General features: G+C 42.6%; 1 protein-coding gene across 1 annotated transcript in view; it reads left to right on the plus strand.

The window, feature by feature from the left end:
• The window catches only part of Cd48 (CD48 molecule), a 16,399-nt gene extending 869 nt beyond the window's left edge, over positions 1-15,530 (plus strand). The window contains exons 2-4 of the mRNA XM_015491997.2: positions 8,243-8,554; positions 12,512-12,778; positions 15,012-15,530. Coding sequence (XP_015347483.1) covers positions 8,243-8,554; positions 12,512-12,778; positions 15,012-15,106 — 674 coding nt within the window. The 3' untranslated portion in view covers positions 15,107-15,530. The remainder of the gene's footprint in view (positions 1-8,242; positions 8,555-12,511; positions 12,779-15,011) is intronic.
• The last annotated feature ends 1,646 nt before the right edge of the window (positions 15,531-17,176 follow it).

A 17,176-nucleotide genomic window follows, 5' to 3' on the forward strand; every position in this document is an offset into this window, starting at 1 on the left:
GGGGGGGGGGGGGGGATGTGGGGGCAATCTTTTGGATCTGGTCTGGTTCTCGTGACTCTCTCTGTAAACCTAGGGACATACTATATTCAGGGCCTTTTGTAATTATATGGACCCCTTGGGGCTGACTCAGTGCGTCGGACACTGGCATGGGCTCTGGAGTGGAGACTGTTATGAAGTATTAATCCAACTGCTGGGATCCACACTACCAGGAGAACTGGAGTGTTTCAGAACTCTCTTTGGTTAAACACACCCTGACAGTTAGACATTGTCTGACTTTTCCATGTTGGACTTTCTTCCTGGCCATTTATTCTCCTTTAGTCCAAATGTACAGACGACCTCTGATTCTAAATTCCCAAAGGAATTTCCATACATCTATCTTTATCAAGATTCTAATTATGCTCTTTCAGGCCCTTCCTGGCCATCCAGGTTTAGATCCCAATCTGCGACTTTAGGAGAATTTCTTAATCTCTAAATTTAATTTTGCTGTTTGTCTTGAAAGAGGTGCCCTCTCTCTTACCTTGGGGTCTACATACACACCTTTGTGTCTGCCAGGCCCAGGCCTCTCTCTGACTGTGTCTCCTGATATCCATTCCCTTTGGTGACTCCACGCCACCCACCCTGGCCTCCCTGCTGTTGTTTAAATATGGCAGACATCCCCCCCACACCCGAGGGCCTTGGATCCAGTCTCTTATACCCCATTTGCCTATTTGGCTTCCTCTCTAAGTTTTCTCTTTTGTTATAGCAATTTTGTTATAGCAATAAAAGAGGCTGGGGGTGTAGCTCATTGGCAAAGCACCTTGGGTTTAATCTCCAATATTGCAAAAAATAACTCTATCCTAACAAACGGATAGCATTGGTTTTGATTAGGTTAGCATCATACATTTCCCTAATTTAGAGTAATTAAAACTAACATCAAATACTTACTGTCAGGCTTTACAGTAGGCATTTTTAATGTTATTCCATTTAGTTTCCGTAAGAAATTTGTAGGTGATGATCATTGTCTACATTTTCCAGACGAGAACGCTATATTTCAGAGAAATTAAGAAATTCTCCAAGGACACACAGATCTAACTTCTAAACCATGTCCATATGATTCGTCTTTCCTGAGATTAAGCCCAGGGAATCTTGATAAAGGCCAATGAGTCTAAATCCTTTTGCGCATAGAATATGCCTACGGATGATCATCTGATCCCGACTCTCTGACTTTAGTCCTATTAAACACACTCAGGCTGACCTTAATCTTTCTGTATGCCTTAAAAAAAGTTGTCTTCCCTTTTAGCTCTGAGCTTTTTGTTCAACCTAGAATTCTCTGCACCCTCTTCTCTTCCTGCCCCTTTGGCTTCCATTTTTCATATGATTTCTTCCTGAAAACCTTAGATTCCAGATTATGGTTTGTGAATTGCTTGTTTGGATCTCTTTTCTTGAGCTTCATGAAGATAGGAATCATGTTCTGTGTTAATGCTGTTGAACTTGGCACAGTGACTTGAATACAGCAAGTGCTCAATAAATAATTGTTCAATAAATGAACGAATTACTTAAAAGAACTTCCTTTTAGACTGCACATCTCTATATTCCAGAGGAAGTAAGTAGTTTTCTTCTTTTAGTGAGGAGTGATTTTATGGAAAACTCTGAGAAGCACTCTCAGATCTCCTCAGACTTGAGTTTCTCAGCTCTCTAATTTCAAGGCAAGCTCTCTGATTCAGGGTATCCTCCACTGCGGAGGACATTTTTTTTCTCTTCCCACAGCACTTAGCAAGATGCAGTACAAACCACACTATAATAGAAATTGGAAAAACTATGTTCTATCTGGGTTCTATGCTATGGGATTTTTCTGTAAAATATAAAGCTTCAGCCTCAGCTTCTTCAACTCTATAATGGGTATAATAGCATGCTTTCCATTTCTTTGAGAGGTCGCTATCAAGATCAAATAATATAAAGAATGTGAAATTGCAGCCAGGATTGGTGGTTCATACCTGTAACCTCAGCTACCAAGAGGCTGAGGCAGGAGGATCATAAGTTAGAGGCCAGCCTAGGCAACGTAGTAAGATTCTGTCTCAAAATAAAAAACAAAATAAAAGAACTGAAGATGTAGTTTAGTGTGGGGGAAAAAAGTGAAACTGCAATTGTGACACACACACAGTTTGAATAGAATTCATTTATTGGATGTGAGAAGCAAGGGAAAGAAAGGTATTGAGAATAACTCCTAGAATTCTGGCTCAAGCAACCAGAGGCCAGCCTCAATAACTTAGTGAGACCTTGTCTCAAAATAAAAAATAAAAGAGGCTGGGGGTGTAGCTCATTGGCAAAGCACCTTGGGTTTAATCTCCAATATTGCAAAAAATAAAAATAAGAAAATCACAATTATTTATTTTGTCCACAAATCTATGGGCAAACTGTGCTCAGCACTTCTCACATAGGACCTCTCATATATTTGCAGAAAGATCCTGGTTGTCTTAGGGGCACCTCAAAGGCATCTTCATTCACATGACTGGTGAATGAAGAGGTGCCTGTCACCACCCACCCAGCTGAAGCCACCTAGAGTGTGTTCCAAGAGAAACAGGCAAACACTACATGGTCTCTCTCTCTCTCTCTCTCTCTCTCTCTCTCTCTCTCTCTCTCTCTCATTATTTTTTTTTCTTTTTCTTTTAGTGGTATGGGGATTGAATCCAGGGGAGCTTTACCACTGAGCTACATTTACATTTTGAAACAAGGTCTCACTAAATTGCTGAGACTGGCCTCGAACTTGCAATCCTCCTGCCTCAGCCTCCCAGGTTACTGGGATTAAAGGCATGCGCCACTGCACCTGGCTGCATGGTCTTTTGTAATCTAGTTTTGCAAGTCAGAGTTCTATATTCAGTTCATTGATGCAGTTATCAAAGCCAATCCAGGCTCAGAGGGAGAGAATGCAAACCCTGTGTATTGATGGGAGGAGTGTAAAAAAAATTTTTTTAGACTTTTAAAATAACTGCTATAATCAAACTTACTGCTCTTCCACCATTCCTTGCCTTTGGTTGCTCAAGCCAGAATTCTAGGAGTTATTCTCAATACCTTTCTTTCCTTTGCTTCTCACATCCAATGAATTAATTCTATTAGTTCCATCTTCAAAAATACCTCTTAAATAGGTCCCATTCCATCCACCCCAACTGCCAACCATTCATTTTCTTTTATAACCAATACCACATGACCACTTATCTTGCTACTCTTTTGACTCCATTCTTTCTAGCTTATTCTACATACTGTCATTGGTATTAGTTTTCTAAACTGACTGTTTATTTCACTCTTCTGCTTAAATGTCTCTGTGGCTGCTCTTGTCCATGAGAGAGCAGAAACTCTTGAGTATAAAATTCACACATCATAATAAAGCTGCCTCCTGCCCTCACCTAGTCAACTCTTTAAATGAGTCTTGTTTTTGTGGTCTTTAAGCATTTGAGACTTTTTTTTCCTTTCCCCCTCTGGTTGGAATACCTACTATTGCAGGCCCTTATCTTTCCCTGGTTTAATCCTGTTGATGTTAATTCACTTCTTCAGAAGTCATTCCTGACCCCCAAACTCCAGTGATGTGTTTCCTTTTATGTGCTCCTTAGAGGTCTGCACTTTCCTCATCCTAACTCTTCTCAGCAATGGTGGAATCATCTCATTCCCTCTTTGCACTGGAGGGGAAGGTCCTAAGGGAAAGAGCTATATCCACCTATTATATGTGTCAGGAGGTTGGCCTGTAGTGAGTGCTCACTCTATACATAAGGGAATAGTGAATAAGTGATGTACCTACTGTGTCTGCAGAGGTGGATGGACAGAAGGAGATGGAGTCCTTCTTTCAGCTGAGCTGGGCTTTCAGACTAGTCCTGCTGGCCCTGATCAAGTCTCTCTCTTATTTCCCACAGTGGCTACTTCAAACTTTCACCCCCCATCTTCAAAGTATCTGACCTCTGTCTTCTGCTTCCCAGCAAAGAACTTGCCTCTTTGCTGGAGGAGGAAGTGGCTTAGAGATCATTAGGCAGAAAGCCTTTCAGCTTTCTGTCCACCATTTCCAAACTGGAAACTTCTCGACTATCTTCTTTCCTCCCTTTTCCCTCAGAGGATAAGGTCTCCCCACTCCCCAGACAAGATCTGTGTCTTCCATGTTGTGCTGAGCCCTGAGAAGCCCAGCCCTATCTGTCCCCTCCTTTTCCTGCAGGCCTCTCCCTCCACTGGATTTATCCCATGACCATCTTAGCTCAAGGCATTTCCTTTCCTACAAAGCAAAACAAAAAAACAAAAATGACTCTTATCTTCCATGCAATGTCCTTTACTCAATGCCCTATAATATCCTTCCCTTTCACACAGAAATGTCTTGAAAGAATTGCTCATTTCTCTGATTTCTCCTTCCTTACCTTTAGATTCCATTGCAATAATACCCATTAAACTCATTATATCACCTCTCTCAGGAAATAGCAGCCTGTTTATTTTGTCACCCAAGTCACAAATCTAGGGTCTTGATAGCCATTGCCAACTTGCTTCCTAAAAGGGTTTGAAAGAATTTTTAAATATTTGACATCACTAGAGACCTCCAGGTAATGCCACATCAATATCTTTATGATTCACCTCTTTTTTCCTTCCTTAATGTTTCACTAGAAACACAAAACTTGTTTCTAGAGTAATTAAAACTTGCTTAAGCCTTGATTAAGGTTTCTTTTTTCTTTCTTTCTTTCTTTTATTAATTTTTTTAATTTATATATGACAGCAGAATGCATTACAATTCATATTACACATATACAGCACAATTTTTCATATCTCTGGTTGTATATAAAGTATGTTCACACCAATTCGTGTCTTCATACATGTACTTTGGATAATGATGACCATCACCTTCCACCATCCTTTCTAACTCCCTGCTCTCTCCCTTCCCCTCCCATCCCTCTGCCCTATCTAGAGTTCCTCTATTCCTCCCATGCTCCCTCTCTGTACCCCACTATGGATCAGCCTCCTTATATCAGAGAAAACATTCGACATTTGATTTTTTGGGATTGGCTGACTTCACTTAACATTATCTTCTCCACCTCCATCCATTTACCTGCAAATGCCATGATTTTATTCTCTTTTATTGCTGAGTAATATTCCATTGTCTATATATGCCACATTTTTTTTATTCATTCATCTACTAAAGGGCGTCTAGGTTGGTTCCACAGTTTAGCCTCTTATAATTCTACTTCCCCACAGACCAGAAGCAGGGGTTGGGCACAGTCAGGAGCTGCTTCTGTTGCTACCAAAAGTTGCAGGTCAACACTATAACTTTCATCCTAAGCATCCAGACACATCACCAACTGCTTTATTCTGTTTCCATTCAATCAGAATAGTAGGATTTATTTTTCTTCTTTCCTTTAAGATTGCTTCACCTACCATCTAAAAGACAAAATTGTTAGGAAGGCAAAGGAAGAATTCAATCACCAATTACCAGTTTCTTATTTCTCAGTAAGAAGTCACAGCCAAGCACTAAGTCAGCCTTTCTAGAACTGTTAGCCACGGAGAGACGGAAGATGCAACATCCCACACATGTTTGCATCTCAGCACTCATGACATATTGAAATGAATGCTGACTATTTGTCACAATGTCAGACCTTGAAACATTCCATCTCCTGAGCATATGTCTGAGACTTCTTGTAGAGTTTGACAAAGATGATCTAGGCCAGCAGTTCTCAATGAGGGTGGGGAGTGGGAATTTTGTCCATGGAGGCAATAATGAGAGTCTGGAAGACATGTCTAGTGATTTAAAAATCCTTGAGAGAATGTCTTTTTAGACTGTATGGTGTAAGAGGCCAGAACCTCCATCTGCATTGCTGATATCAGAGCACAGCTCCAGGCACACTGTGGTTGTGCAATGACTGTTGCTTGGACTGCATCAATTCTGTCAGAGGACTGGACCAATCAGAAGCACTGTGGGAATGAATGCCTAGGAATGAGTGCCTAGGTACCAGAACAGGGTAGGCATCCAATGAATGTCTGATGAATTGACAAATGGATAATTGGAAGGATGAATGGATCCAGAAATGAAGGAGGAATGCATCTTAAAAGCCCTGGGACACAGATATTTTTATCTTTTAGTGGTTGAAGAAGATATTTTTGGAAATGACAGACATGTGGGAAGTGAACAGCTAGGTATATACGTTGTTGAATGAGATGACTAAGTGTCTGTGTGATGGTGTACGATAACAGAATGATGTAGAAAGTGTTCCTCCTTTTATCTACCTTTAACATTTGTTTTTGCAACTCTTTCCCAGACTGCTTTGCAACTCTTTCCCAGACTGCTTTGCAGCTCTTTCCCAGACTCCATATACATGATTTTCATTCCTCTTTTTTCAGACCTCCCTTCACCTTCCACCTCTAGCTATCATCTTTTCATCCTCCTGTAGAACTTACATAATATGGAGTATCCTTGTGAAAAAAAAAATATTAACAAAACTGTAAATACATTTGGGAACAAAAACCAATTCAGTTTGAATGAAAAAATAAATAAATTCCAACAAACGACAAATTTTTTAAAATGGACAAATATGTCATAAATCACAAAAGCCAGAAAAATAGCATTATAATTTTAATTAGTCAAGTGACTTCATATTTCTATAACACTTTGCCACAGAATAGCTCTGGCTATTGATCACGTCAAACCTTGTCTTTCCTCTACTTCCCTTCTATGGTCTGCCAGCTGGCCTGGCACAGGAAGCAGGGCAGGGCCCGGCAGCAATGTTCCTCTGTGCCACTTCTTCCTTCATCCGCATAGCTGGCAGTGACCTTGCACAGAACAGTCTGAACCACACAAATATACCCCACGGAGTTCAGACAAAACATCCCCCAGTTCTAGTTCCCCTTAGCCAGATTCCAAATAACTACGAACATGACACCACCCAGCACAAGTAGAAATGTGACGAAAAAAGACTGGAAACAGGGAGTGGTCCAATTATTTCTGTTTATAAAGACATGGATACACTATGAGGGCCCCTCTAGGGCCATACAAGAGACCCCAAAGCTTCAGTTTCATCCCTTTCACAGTAATTCTGCCTCCATCCAAATGTTGTCAAATATAGTTGGCATAAATGGTCTCCACTTTCTTACCATCTAATAACTTACTTCAAAATAAATTAAATGTCATATGATATATAAGCCACTTTTACAGGGAATTAAAAAAACAGAGCAAAATATTATCAATAAAATGAAAATATCTTTATCCACTCTCCCCAATCCCAACTTTCCCTGTGACTGTCTCAACACCCATTCCCCTGGCTCATTCTGTACTTTCTATTCTGACCTCCTTGCTGTTGTTTAAATATGGCAGACACCCCATCACCACCACCACCACCACCACAGGGCCTTGGCTGTAGCTCTTCCCTCTAACTATTTTACTCTTACCCCAGATGTCTGCCTGGTTTTCTCTCTCCTTCTTTAAGTCTCTGCTCAGATGTGACCTACTCATCATCTAGTAAATGACATCTCCCCTCCCAACCTCTACTAATACTTGTAGCTCCCCTTACTCGATTCTAGGTTCCTCTTTTGTTATAAAAACTACTACCACCTACCATATACTATATAATGTATTTAGTCATCGTATTTATTGCTTGTTCTAATGCTAGCTTAAGGATCTTTGCTGTTTAATTCATTGATGTATCCCAAATGCCTCAAACAGTGCCCAATACATGGTACTCGACAAATATTGCCTTTTAAACATTCTTTGACTTGCCCTTGTGGTCATCTTCTCCAAAAGAGACTTCCCTAGGATTTCCTCCATCCTCTACCCCTACTCCCTGGACAGGGGCAGATTCCCTAACACTTTGTATGTATCTTTGTTGTCGTATCCAAAGATATTTACACATCAGGATAATTGGTTTGGGGGTCTATACTGAAGGGTGTTAAATCTTTCAGGATAGAAACATGTATTGCTTATGTCTACACCTCTAGAGACGAACATAATGCTTATTGAACTAGATTGAACTGACACGAAACCCAAACCCAAAGAAGGGATGTGATTTTCGTCAATTTATTTGAAAATTTACTGGTATGAAAGGAAGGGAGAGACCCAAGGCCAACTCAGCATCTCAAGCTGCAACTGCCACTGGATTCCTGATTCTGGGTTGAGTACCTTTGACAAAAATCATACTCATTATCCCCAAGCAGAAATTCCTTCCTTCTTCCCTGGTCCACCAGCCCAAGCGAAAGCCTGGGCCACTGGGGGGTACTGCTTCCTCCAAGGTGGGTCTCTGGTTTTCATTGGCAGATCCTTCAATGCATGGAAAGACGGTGGTCTCTGGCAGCAATGTGAGTCTGCAAATCTCCGAAGATTTACTGGGTAACTACAAGCAACTAATTTGGTTTTACAACCCCCAACAAAAGATTGTAGAATGGTATGTGTCGTCCTCTCCTACCTACTACAAGTCTCCACTGAAGTCCAGAATCCGCCTGGATCCTCAAAGTCCCGCGCATCTGCACATCCATCAAGTACAGAAAGAGGATAGCAGTACCTACATCTTAAGAGTGTCGAAAGACGATGGCAAAGAGCAGGAATGGAAGATACCCCTGCAGGTACTTGGTGAGTTGTGGGAACCGGGGCGAGTTCCTACTCCAGGGCCTCCGCGTAAACCACGGGGAGACTTCCTGAGAGTCATGGTGACGCTTTCCAGCGGGACAAAGAGAAGAAAAAACCTCGGGGAAGGCTGAATTCATGTCCTCCCAGAGCCATTTCTACTTGGGGGTAAGCCTGAGCCAGCAAGCCCTAAAATTGGTGGCCATAGGACATTTAAAACCTCATCTGAGCCTGGCATGGTGGCACACACCTATAATCCCAGTGACTCAGGAGGCTGAGACAGGAGGGGATCACAAGTTCAAAGCCAGCCTCAGCAGTTTAGTGAGATGCTGAGCCACTTTGATCTTGTCTCAAAATTTAAAAAATAAAAAGGACTGGGGACAGAGTCAGTGGTAAAGTGCTTCTGGGTTCAATCCCTGGTACCCCAAAATTTTTAAAAAAATGTGAAATGAACCTAAGAGAAAGAAAACAGTAGGTTATTTCCTATTTCCTTCACCTTTTCCTGTAATCCACCCAAATCTGTTCTGAACTCATCTTAATTTTTATCTCTGAACTTGGACTTCTTCAGACTCATGTAAAAAGATACAAGAGCTGAAGGACAGAACAGGAATATTATGGAGAGTCTCTTACCTATCAGAATGAGTAGAACAAAAACTTCCACTTATAGCTCCAAGCTAACCAGTGTATGGACAATAAGAACTGAGACAGATCTGGATTCAAACTCTGGTTAAGTGAAATAAGCCAGGCACAGAAAGAGAAATACCACATGCTCTCACTCATCTTGGTATGGTGGTGCGTGCCTGTAATCCCAGCAACTTGGGACCCTGAGGCAGTAGGATCACAAATTCAAGGCCAGGCTGGGCAACACAGTGAGACTCTTTCTCAAAACAAAAAATAAAAAGGGCTAGGAATGTTACCTTGGACGTAAAGCACCCTTGGGTTTGGTCTCCAGCACTGGAGGGCAGGGGGTGTTGATCTCATAGAAGCAGATGATAGAGGGCTGGGGATTTAGCTCAGTGGTGGAGCGCTAGCCTAGCATGTGTGATGCCTGGGTTTGATCCGCAGCTCACACACACATATACACACAGAGAAAGAAAAAAGAAAAAAAAAGAAAGAGTGGAAAAGTGGTCCTTAGAAGTTAGAAAGGGCAGGGAGAGAAGAGATAGAGAGAGGTTGATAATAAATGCCAAAATATTGTTAAATAAGAGGAATGAGTCCTAGCATCATACAGCTAAGTAGGGTAACTAGAGTCTACAACATCTTATGAAATATTTCAAAATAACTAGAGTTCAGAGTTTCCCAAACATATAGAAATAACCAGTATTTGAGAATATGGATGCTAATTATCTGCTTTGATCATTACATGTTTCACACAGGTATCAAATTATCATACTGTACCCCCATAAATATATATACTTATGTGTCCATCAAAACAAAAATAATCTCGGGTCAGTTACTAGCTGTGTGACTTTGGAAAATTATCTTAATATCTCTGTGCCCATATTAGGTAAAATCCTTTTCATGGTAAGTTACAGAAACCAATTCTCTGTCCCTTAAGAAAGGAGAAGTTATTTTAAGAAACCAGATCTATTTAAAGTAATTCAAGCAGTGTAACTGAGTCAAGTAGGACAGAAGAGGAGGAAGATTGAGAACAGTGTCAGCCCAGATTCCCCAAGTTCAGGGGTCTATGGCTGTGCCTATGGACTCCTGCCATTAACCTGACTTATCAAAGTTCAGACTTTTTTTTTTTTAACCCTGGGTTTAAATTCTCAGTAAATTTAATGAGAGAAAAGCTGATTTATCCAGCTTGATTTGGGTCTGTGTTTTTGATCTATGTGTCTGTGTATCTGATGTAGAAATGTGGTTCTCAGGGGGTGTCCATGGCGTGGAGTGGGCAATTATTGCAGAAGAGGGGCCTCACCCATATCCAAGGGGATATTCATACAGAGCCTTGGCTCCTCATCATATTATGATGACAGTTATATTATCCTTTTAGAGTGTTATAAGGATCAAAATGGATAATGAGAAATTTTAAAAAAAAAACTTTTTACTGCTGACATAGTGCAGATGAGGAGTGTTGTATATATTCACGTCCCACCAGCCCAGTGGTTCCCCCTGGTCTAAGAGGCCACATTCCCCTCTCATTCACTTCCTCCGTCTCATATGGCTTGAAAATTCAGGAGGTCCTTGGGAGGGGAAAGTCTCTTACCGTGGTGTTTTGAGTAAACCAGCCAAGGACACAGAATAAACAAAAATTAAAGGCCCCTGTATGCACCATTTACCAAACTCTGTAATTTTTTGTGATGTAAACATCCCCCCTCCTTCCCACACTCAGCTGATTCCAAGTGACTAAAGTTTTTCAAAAATTTTTGAAGAAATTGCAAATTTTCAGAGTTCCTACGAAATCACAAATGGTTTAGCTCCAGCACACTCTGTCTGAAGGTGAGATTCCCCAGGGTGTGATTAGCATAAAGAATCATCTTTCCGTTCAGCCCAGGCATCCATGATCACTCACAGGGGGCTGGATCCAGACCACCCTGGCTGCCCAGGGCTGTGCTGTTTGTGGGAGGAAATGAGGAAGGAGTCTGTGTGGGGAGGCTAGAACACAGGAAATGGTGTAAACGCGGTATACAGATTGCTCAGTGTAGCCTATAGGGGGAAGTCCTGCAACCCAAGAGGGCTCTGTGGAGGAGCTGAAATTTGAGCGCAGGGGACCAAAATTGGTAGTTTCTATATTGTCCTCACACATACAACCCAGAGACAAGCTCTGGTGGGGTAAATTCTCTGCCACATTTTAATCCTATGGGGTCTGACCTGCACTGATTCTGCAGGACCAGATGCAGGGATTACCTCTCACCACATCTGGCAGCAAGACAGCAGAGTGAGACTAATAGGACCTTTAGCATGTGTGCAATTCTCACACGCTGTGAAAAGCACTTCTCCATGGACCATAGCACGTGTTGTGACTGACACTGGTGAGATGAGGTTGAGTCATTTTACAGATGAGCTCAAGGGAGTTAACTCCATTACTTAGTGTCGCTCCACCAGAGTCACGTCCAGGACCCAGGCTGGCCTTACTTCAAAGCTAGTGTTTTGTTTTTTGTCTCATAACTGCTTCATCCATCCATCCATCTATCTCTTCATCCATCCACCTATCCAACCCTGCTATGTGGCAAACACTATAGTCGACACTGAGATGAGAGTTTATAGACCAAACACCACTGACACATGCTGGGGGTTACAGAAAGTTCTCTGTAGCTCTGCTAGAGGCCACACTGATGGAATTTCCCCTGGGTGGTTGTGTAAAGTCACATGCTGGTTGGTATCCCTTACCTCAGGACTCTCCGAAAGTCTGAACTGGAGAATTTTGGAAGGACAGATTGGGCCCAAAGTGCATGGTGGCACCCCTCTGTAATTCCAGCAACTTGGGAGGCTGAGGCAGGAGGATCACAAGTTCAAGGCCAACCTCAGCAACTTAAAGAGACCCTAGCCCAAAATTTAAGAAATAAATAAATAAATAAATAAATAACAAGAGGTGAGGGTATGTAGCTCAGTGGTAGAGAGACCCTGAGTTCAATATCCAGTCTCACACACAAAAAATGGGGGTACCAGGCTGAACATCCGGGACAGTTGGGATCCCAGGTCTCACCCCAGCTGATCTCTCTGGGTATTTTGTCTTGGACATCAGCCCACTTGGTCCTGACTGCATGTAATGGACTCTGGCTCCCCCTCCTGGAGCCAGAAGAACGCAAGAGGTTGTAGCCCCTGAAGCCTCCAGAGGTCCAAGTTGCTCACTGGCTCCCTCTGTAGGACCCTCTTCTCCACTGCTTTTCTCCTGTGGCCCTCACCAGCCTTCCGGGGTTCCCCTTGTACTTTGTATGGTTGGCTAAACCGTTGCTGTAAAAAAAACAAAAAAACAAAAAAACTCAATTCATTGTCCCATAATATCCTCCTCATTTTCAGACCCCGTTCCTGGGCCCGTCATAGAAATTGAGAAGGCAGAAGAAGTAAACGGCAATTGTTACCTGAACTTGTCATGTGTGATACAGGACGAGTCAGCCAGCTATGTTTGGTATGGGGACTCGGGGCCCTTTCCAAATGAGTTCCAGAAAAAGGTGCTTGAAGTCTCTGTTAATCCACAAAACCAGTCCAGGTTTTACACCTGCAAAGCCAGCAATCCTGTAAGCAGCAAGAACGATACGGTCTACTTCATTCCGCCCTGTACTTTAGGTAAGAAATGATGTCCCCAGGAGCTGAGATGGGCACAGGGTGACCAGTTGTCTTTTTCATGAGGGAAGGTGGGGGATCTACTGAGCCCTCTGGCACAGAATGTGGTAGAGAACCCCGGAGGTGTCTGGGAGACTTGGGTTCTACTCCAGACTCTGCCTCCACCTCTCAGTTCGTTCACCTCACTTTTGTGAAGCTCAGCATCCTTGGATGCCAAGGGTATTTAGCATAAGATCTCTGATGCTCGCCACCCTTCTCCACTAATTGTAGGACTGAAGCCCGGCTAATTGTAGGACAGTCTGAAACATAAGGGTGAGCAGGGAAGACAGATGGAAAGCTGTCCAGGCATTGTCGAGCAAGAGCCTAAAGCTTCAAGGAAAGAAGGAAAGGGAGGTGAGCAGGAGAGGGGCTCTCCAACAGGACTGAGAGCCTCACCCTTAGATGGAGACTCTGCCTGGTTTAGGCTCCTTGATGAAGATAGAAATGCAAACTCTGAGTTTTATGTTTCAGATTCCTCTGTGTCTCTGGAGAGGACCCACTCTGGAGTATCACTCCTGGCTGTAGCTCAAGCCTCCCCAGGTGTTATCCAGGGACAGCTGAGCTGGTAGGTTTTAGAGTCGGTCAGGCTTGAGGTCAATCCTGACACTACCATTTACTAGCTATAAACAAATTACTTAGCTTCCCCCAAGTCGTGCCTTTCTTGAAGATAAAATCATTGTTCTCGCCTCATGATGTGATAAGGAATAAGACAACGCATATAACCTACCTCACATCATGATTGATGAGTCCTCAATGAAAACTGGCTGAATGAGGTTCATTCCCGTCAATTCTGGAGACAACTTAATAAGATCACAATCTCCAGCACTCTGGGTCCCCTACCCGCCATGCCTCTAAAGTGATATCCCTGAGCCCCTGTATACATATTCTTCCAGAATAACTCATACCTGTGGTGCTGATGTTCACCTGTGATCCTCAGCTATTAACGAATTACTTAGCTTCTCCAAGTTATGCCTTTTTTTTTTTTTTTTGGTGGTGGTGGTGCTGGGGATTGAACCCAGGGCCTTGTGCAAGCTAGGTGAACACTCTACCAGCTGAGCTACATCCCCAGACAAGTTATGTCCTTCCTAAAGATAGGAATGATAATCCATTCATTCACAGGGATCCTGGTTCCTATGCTTTTGTGATCTTCCTGGGCTCAGTCTTCCCCTCCACTGATTGATTACTCTGTTCTTACAGGTGGGCTATGGGACCTGACCGCTCTTCTTTCTTCTTTCCAGCTAACTGGACATCTTTTTAACATGTCCTAATATGCCCTGCTCTTCCGCCACCCCAGACCCAGTGTGACAGGTCGCTGTCTGACCATGAGATCACAATTTGGCTGGGCAATCCCAACATCACTTTCATATCAATACCACCTGTGGAGATCCAAAAAAGAAAGAGGCACAGTCCTGTCCTTTATAGAGTGGGGTGGCTGCTCGTTTGCAGAGAGGATAACAGCAATCATGTGCCCATTGGGGGGGGGGGGGCTAAATCAGTTTTGTCCCTTTTTAGCCATCCAAATTACCCTAGAAAGTACTCCTAACCTCATTTTCCTATTTTTCTATTCATCTGCTCTTTCTTATGGTTTCTCCTTCCTTTCTTTCCCTTCTTTTTAAATCCTTTTTCCTTTCCTTTTTTAAAAATATTTTTAGTTGTAGATGGACCCAATATCTTTATTATTTTCATTTTTAGGTGGTGCTGATGATCAAACCCAGTTCCTCACATGTGCTAGGCAAGCGCCTTACCGCTGAACCACGACCCTAACCCTCCCTTTCCTTTTTCCTTCCATCTTTTTGCACAGATGGTTATTGGGGTGGAGGAACAAAGCCTTCCCCGAAGTCAGCTGTGCCTAGCATTACAGCCTCACCTGTCTAGGCCTGAAATTCTGTCCAATCTCTTTGCTGTCAAGTATATGGGCTCAGCCTTTTCCAGCCCCATTATGCCAAGGGAAACTTCAAGCACAGGATTCAGCTAAGTTAGTGATATTTAAAGGATTTCTGTGTGCTTTACACTTTACATCTGGAGGGATTGAACTCTTGAGAGGAAGAGGATGCCCCAGGCACACTGAGATTAGATTTAGGGCGGAAACTTTTTTTCTTTAATTTACTACTTTCCATGCCAATATCCCAGTGCTCCTGCCCCTTCTCAACACATTAACCAAGACACCTTAATGTTTGGGGTTTTTTTGCTCTTTCAGCCAGATCCTCTGAAGTAACTTGGATCGTAAGTTGGTGGATGGTCATGGTACCCACTGCTGCCGGCTTCCTACTTACTCATTATGAACTCTTCTAATAATTCAAGAGTGAAACTTCAAGGCCACTGGATCTTACCTTCATCAGCAACCATGCTCTTAACCAGGACAGGAGCTCTGTTACATAGGATGGGACAAAGTGTTTTTGTTGAAGCATCTTTGAAGATTCTCAATGATTTTTTTTTAAAAAATCTGTGGTAAATATTTTATGTTATATTTCATCATTGTTTTTCAACACACATCCATGGATACATACATATTCATTCTTTCCACCAAAACAACATGATCATACTGTGATGTTTTTATTTTGTTGTTTTTACTTATTTATATATATTTTTTTGTGGTGCTGGTGATTGAACCCAGGGCCTTGCATATGGTAGGCAAGTGCTCTACCACAGAACTACATCCTCAACCCTACGAACGTTTTCTTACGGTTTAAATAAACATTCGGTGTGACCATTTAAATTCCTGAAGTTGTTCCAAATCTAATAGTGCTGGTTCCACCAGCCTGGGCAGACTGGAAAGAGGACACACAAAAGAAGAGTGACACACAGATGTCTATGTGTCAGCACAGTTGAGAGTTAAATTTTACTACTTCTGATCTTTATTCCAACATCCATGCCAAGATTCTTGGGGTTCCCTGTCTCCAGCCTGCTCATGGAGAGTGACCTGACTTCTTCCCTTCTTTTGTCACCATTGTAGCTGTGGGAACAACGTTTCAAATCTTAGTTGTATCACAGGATCTAATGAAACCATCTTTGTGTACTGGGCATTGAACCCGAGGGCATTCTACCACTCAGCTCTGCCCCCAGCCTCTTTTATTTATTTACTTCTTAAATTTTGAGACAGGGTTTCACTAACTTTCCCAGGCTGTCCTCAAACTTGCAATTCTCCTGCGTCGGCTTCCCAAGTCACTGGGATTCCAGGTGTGCACCACTTTGCCCTGTTGAAAGCATCAAATCCACACAATGTTTTTAATCAAGGTCTTCCATTATAAGCAGGGAGGACTCTCCAGGTCCACTACTGCATATCTCCTAAGATTTTTGCTTTATATTCTCCTCTAAGACTACTCAGGGACCTGGAGCTGGGAGGTCAGCCAAGGATGTCCTTTCACTTCAGGGAACTGCCCACCACTTCTTATACCAGACTGGCCTCCCCTCTCTCTCCTTTTACTGGCTGCAAAGATGCCCTCCCCTCCACACCCCATCTCTTGTGTGGTGTTCACCAAACCCTTTCATTTCCCCTTGAGGTCAGCAGAAAATCTCCTTCTTCCGGCTCCCTTTGCAGCTAGCTGGGGTCACATGACTGGTTTTGGCCACTAGCAAGTGAGAAGAATTGATGTGACAGAAAGTGAGGGAGCCTGGGAAATGGAGTCCTGTAATGCAGGGAGCCTGGGAAATGGAGTCCTGTAATGCAAGGAGCCTGGGTGTGAGCCATTGCTTGGAAAGCGACTACTTGGTCTGCATTGCATTTGCAAGATAAGAAAGTCTGGGCCTGGCTTCCTAAAACACAGCTTTTCTCTCAGCCCCCTTATGGTCCCCTCCCAATCTCAGCTCACATCAGCCTGCATGTGTTCTCCAACTGGACTTTCTTAGGCTTCTTTCCGGAAATAGCACCCACTGTTTTCCCCTCGTTTTTGTCAGTGGAAGAGGAGGTTTTCTTGGGAAAACATGTAGACACTTGCACATATAATGTGTTCGTGCATACACACAGAGGAATTGAATAAAAGCACTTTCGGCAGGTGTGATGATGCATGCTTCTAATCCCAGTGACTACAGAGGCTGAGGCAGGAGGATTGCAAGTTTGAGGTCAACCCCGATCAACTCAGTGAAACTCTGTCTCAAAATACAAAATATAAAGGGATAGGGATGTGGCTTAGTGGTAAAGCACCCCTCAGTTCAATCCCAATACTAAAAAAATAAATAAAAATTAAAAGTTACTAAAACATGAATATTTTCCTTTCTTCCACAGTTTCTCTTTCTGCTTGAGATGATATTTTTATTTGTTATTTAATGTTGGTCAAAGTGAAATGAAAATCAAAATTTTAAATCATCATGAATTGTCTATGATATGTGATATGTCTTAATACAAATACAAGAACATTTAATTTT

The sequence above is a fragment of the Marmota marmota genome, unplaced genomic scaffold, assembly GCF_001458135.2.
Source record: "Marmota marmota marmota unplaced genomic scaffold, marMar, whole genome shotgun sequence".
NCBI lineage: Eukaryota > Metazoa > Chordata > Mammalia > Rodentia > Sciuridae > Marmota > Marmota marmota.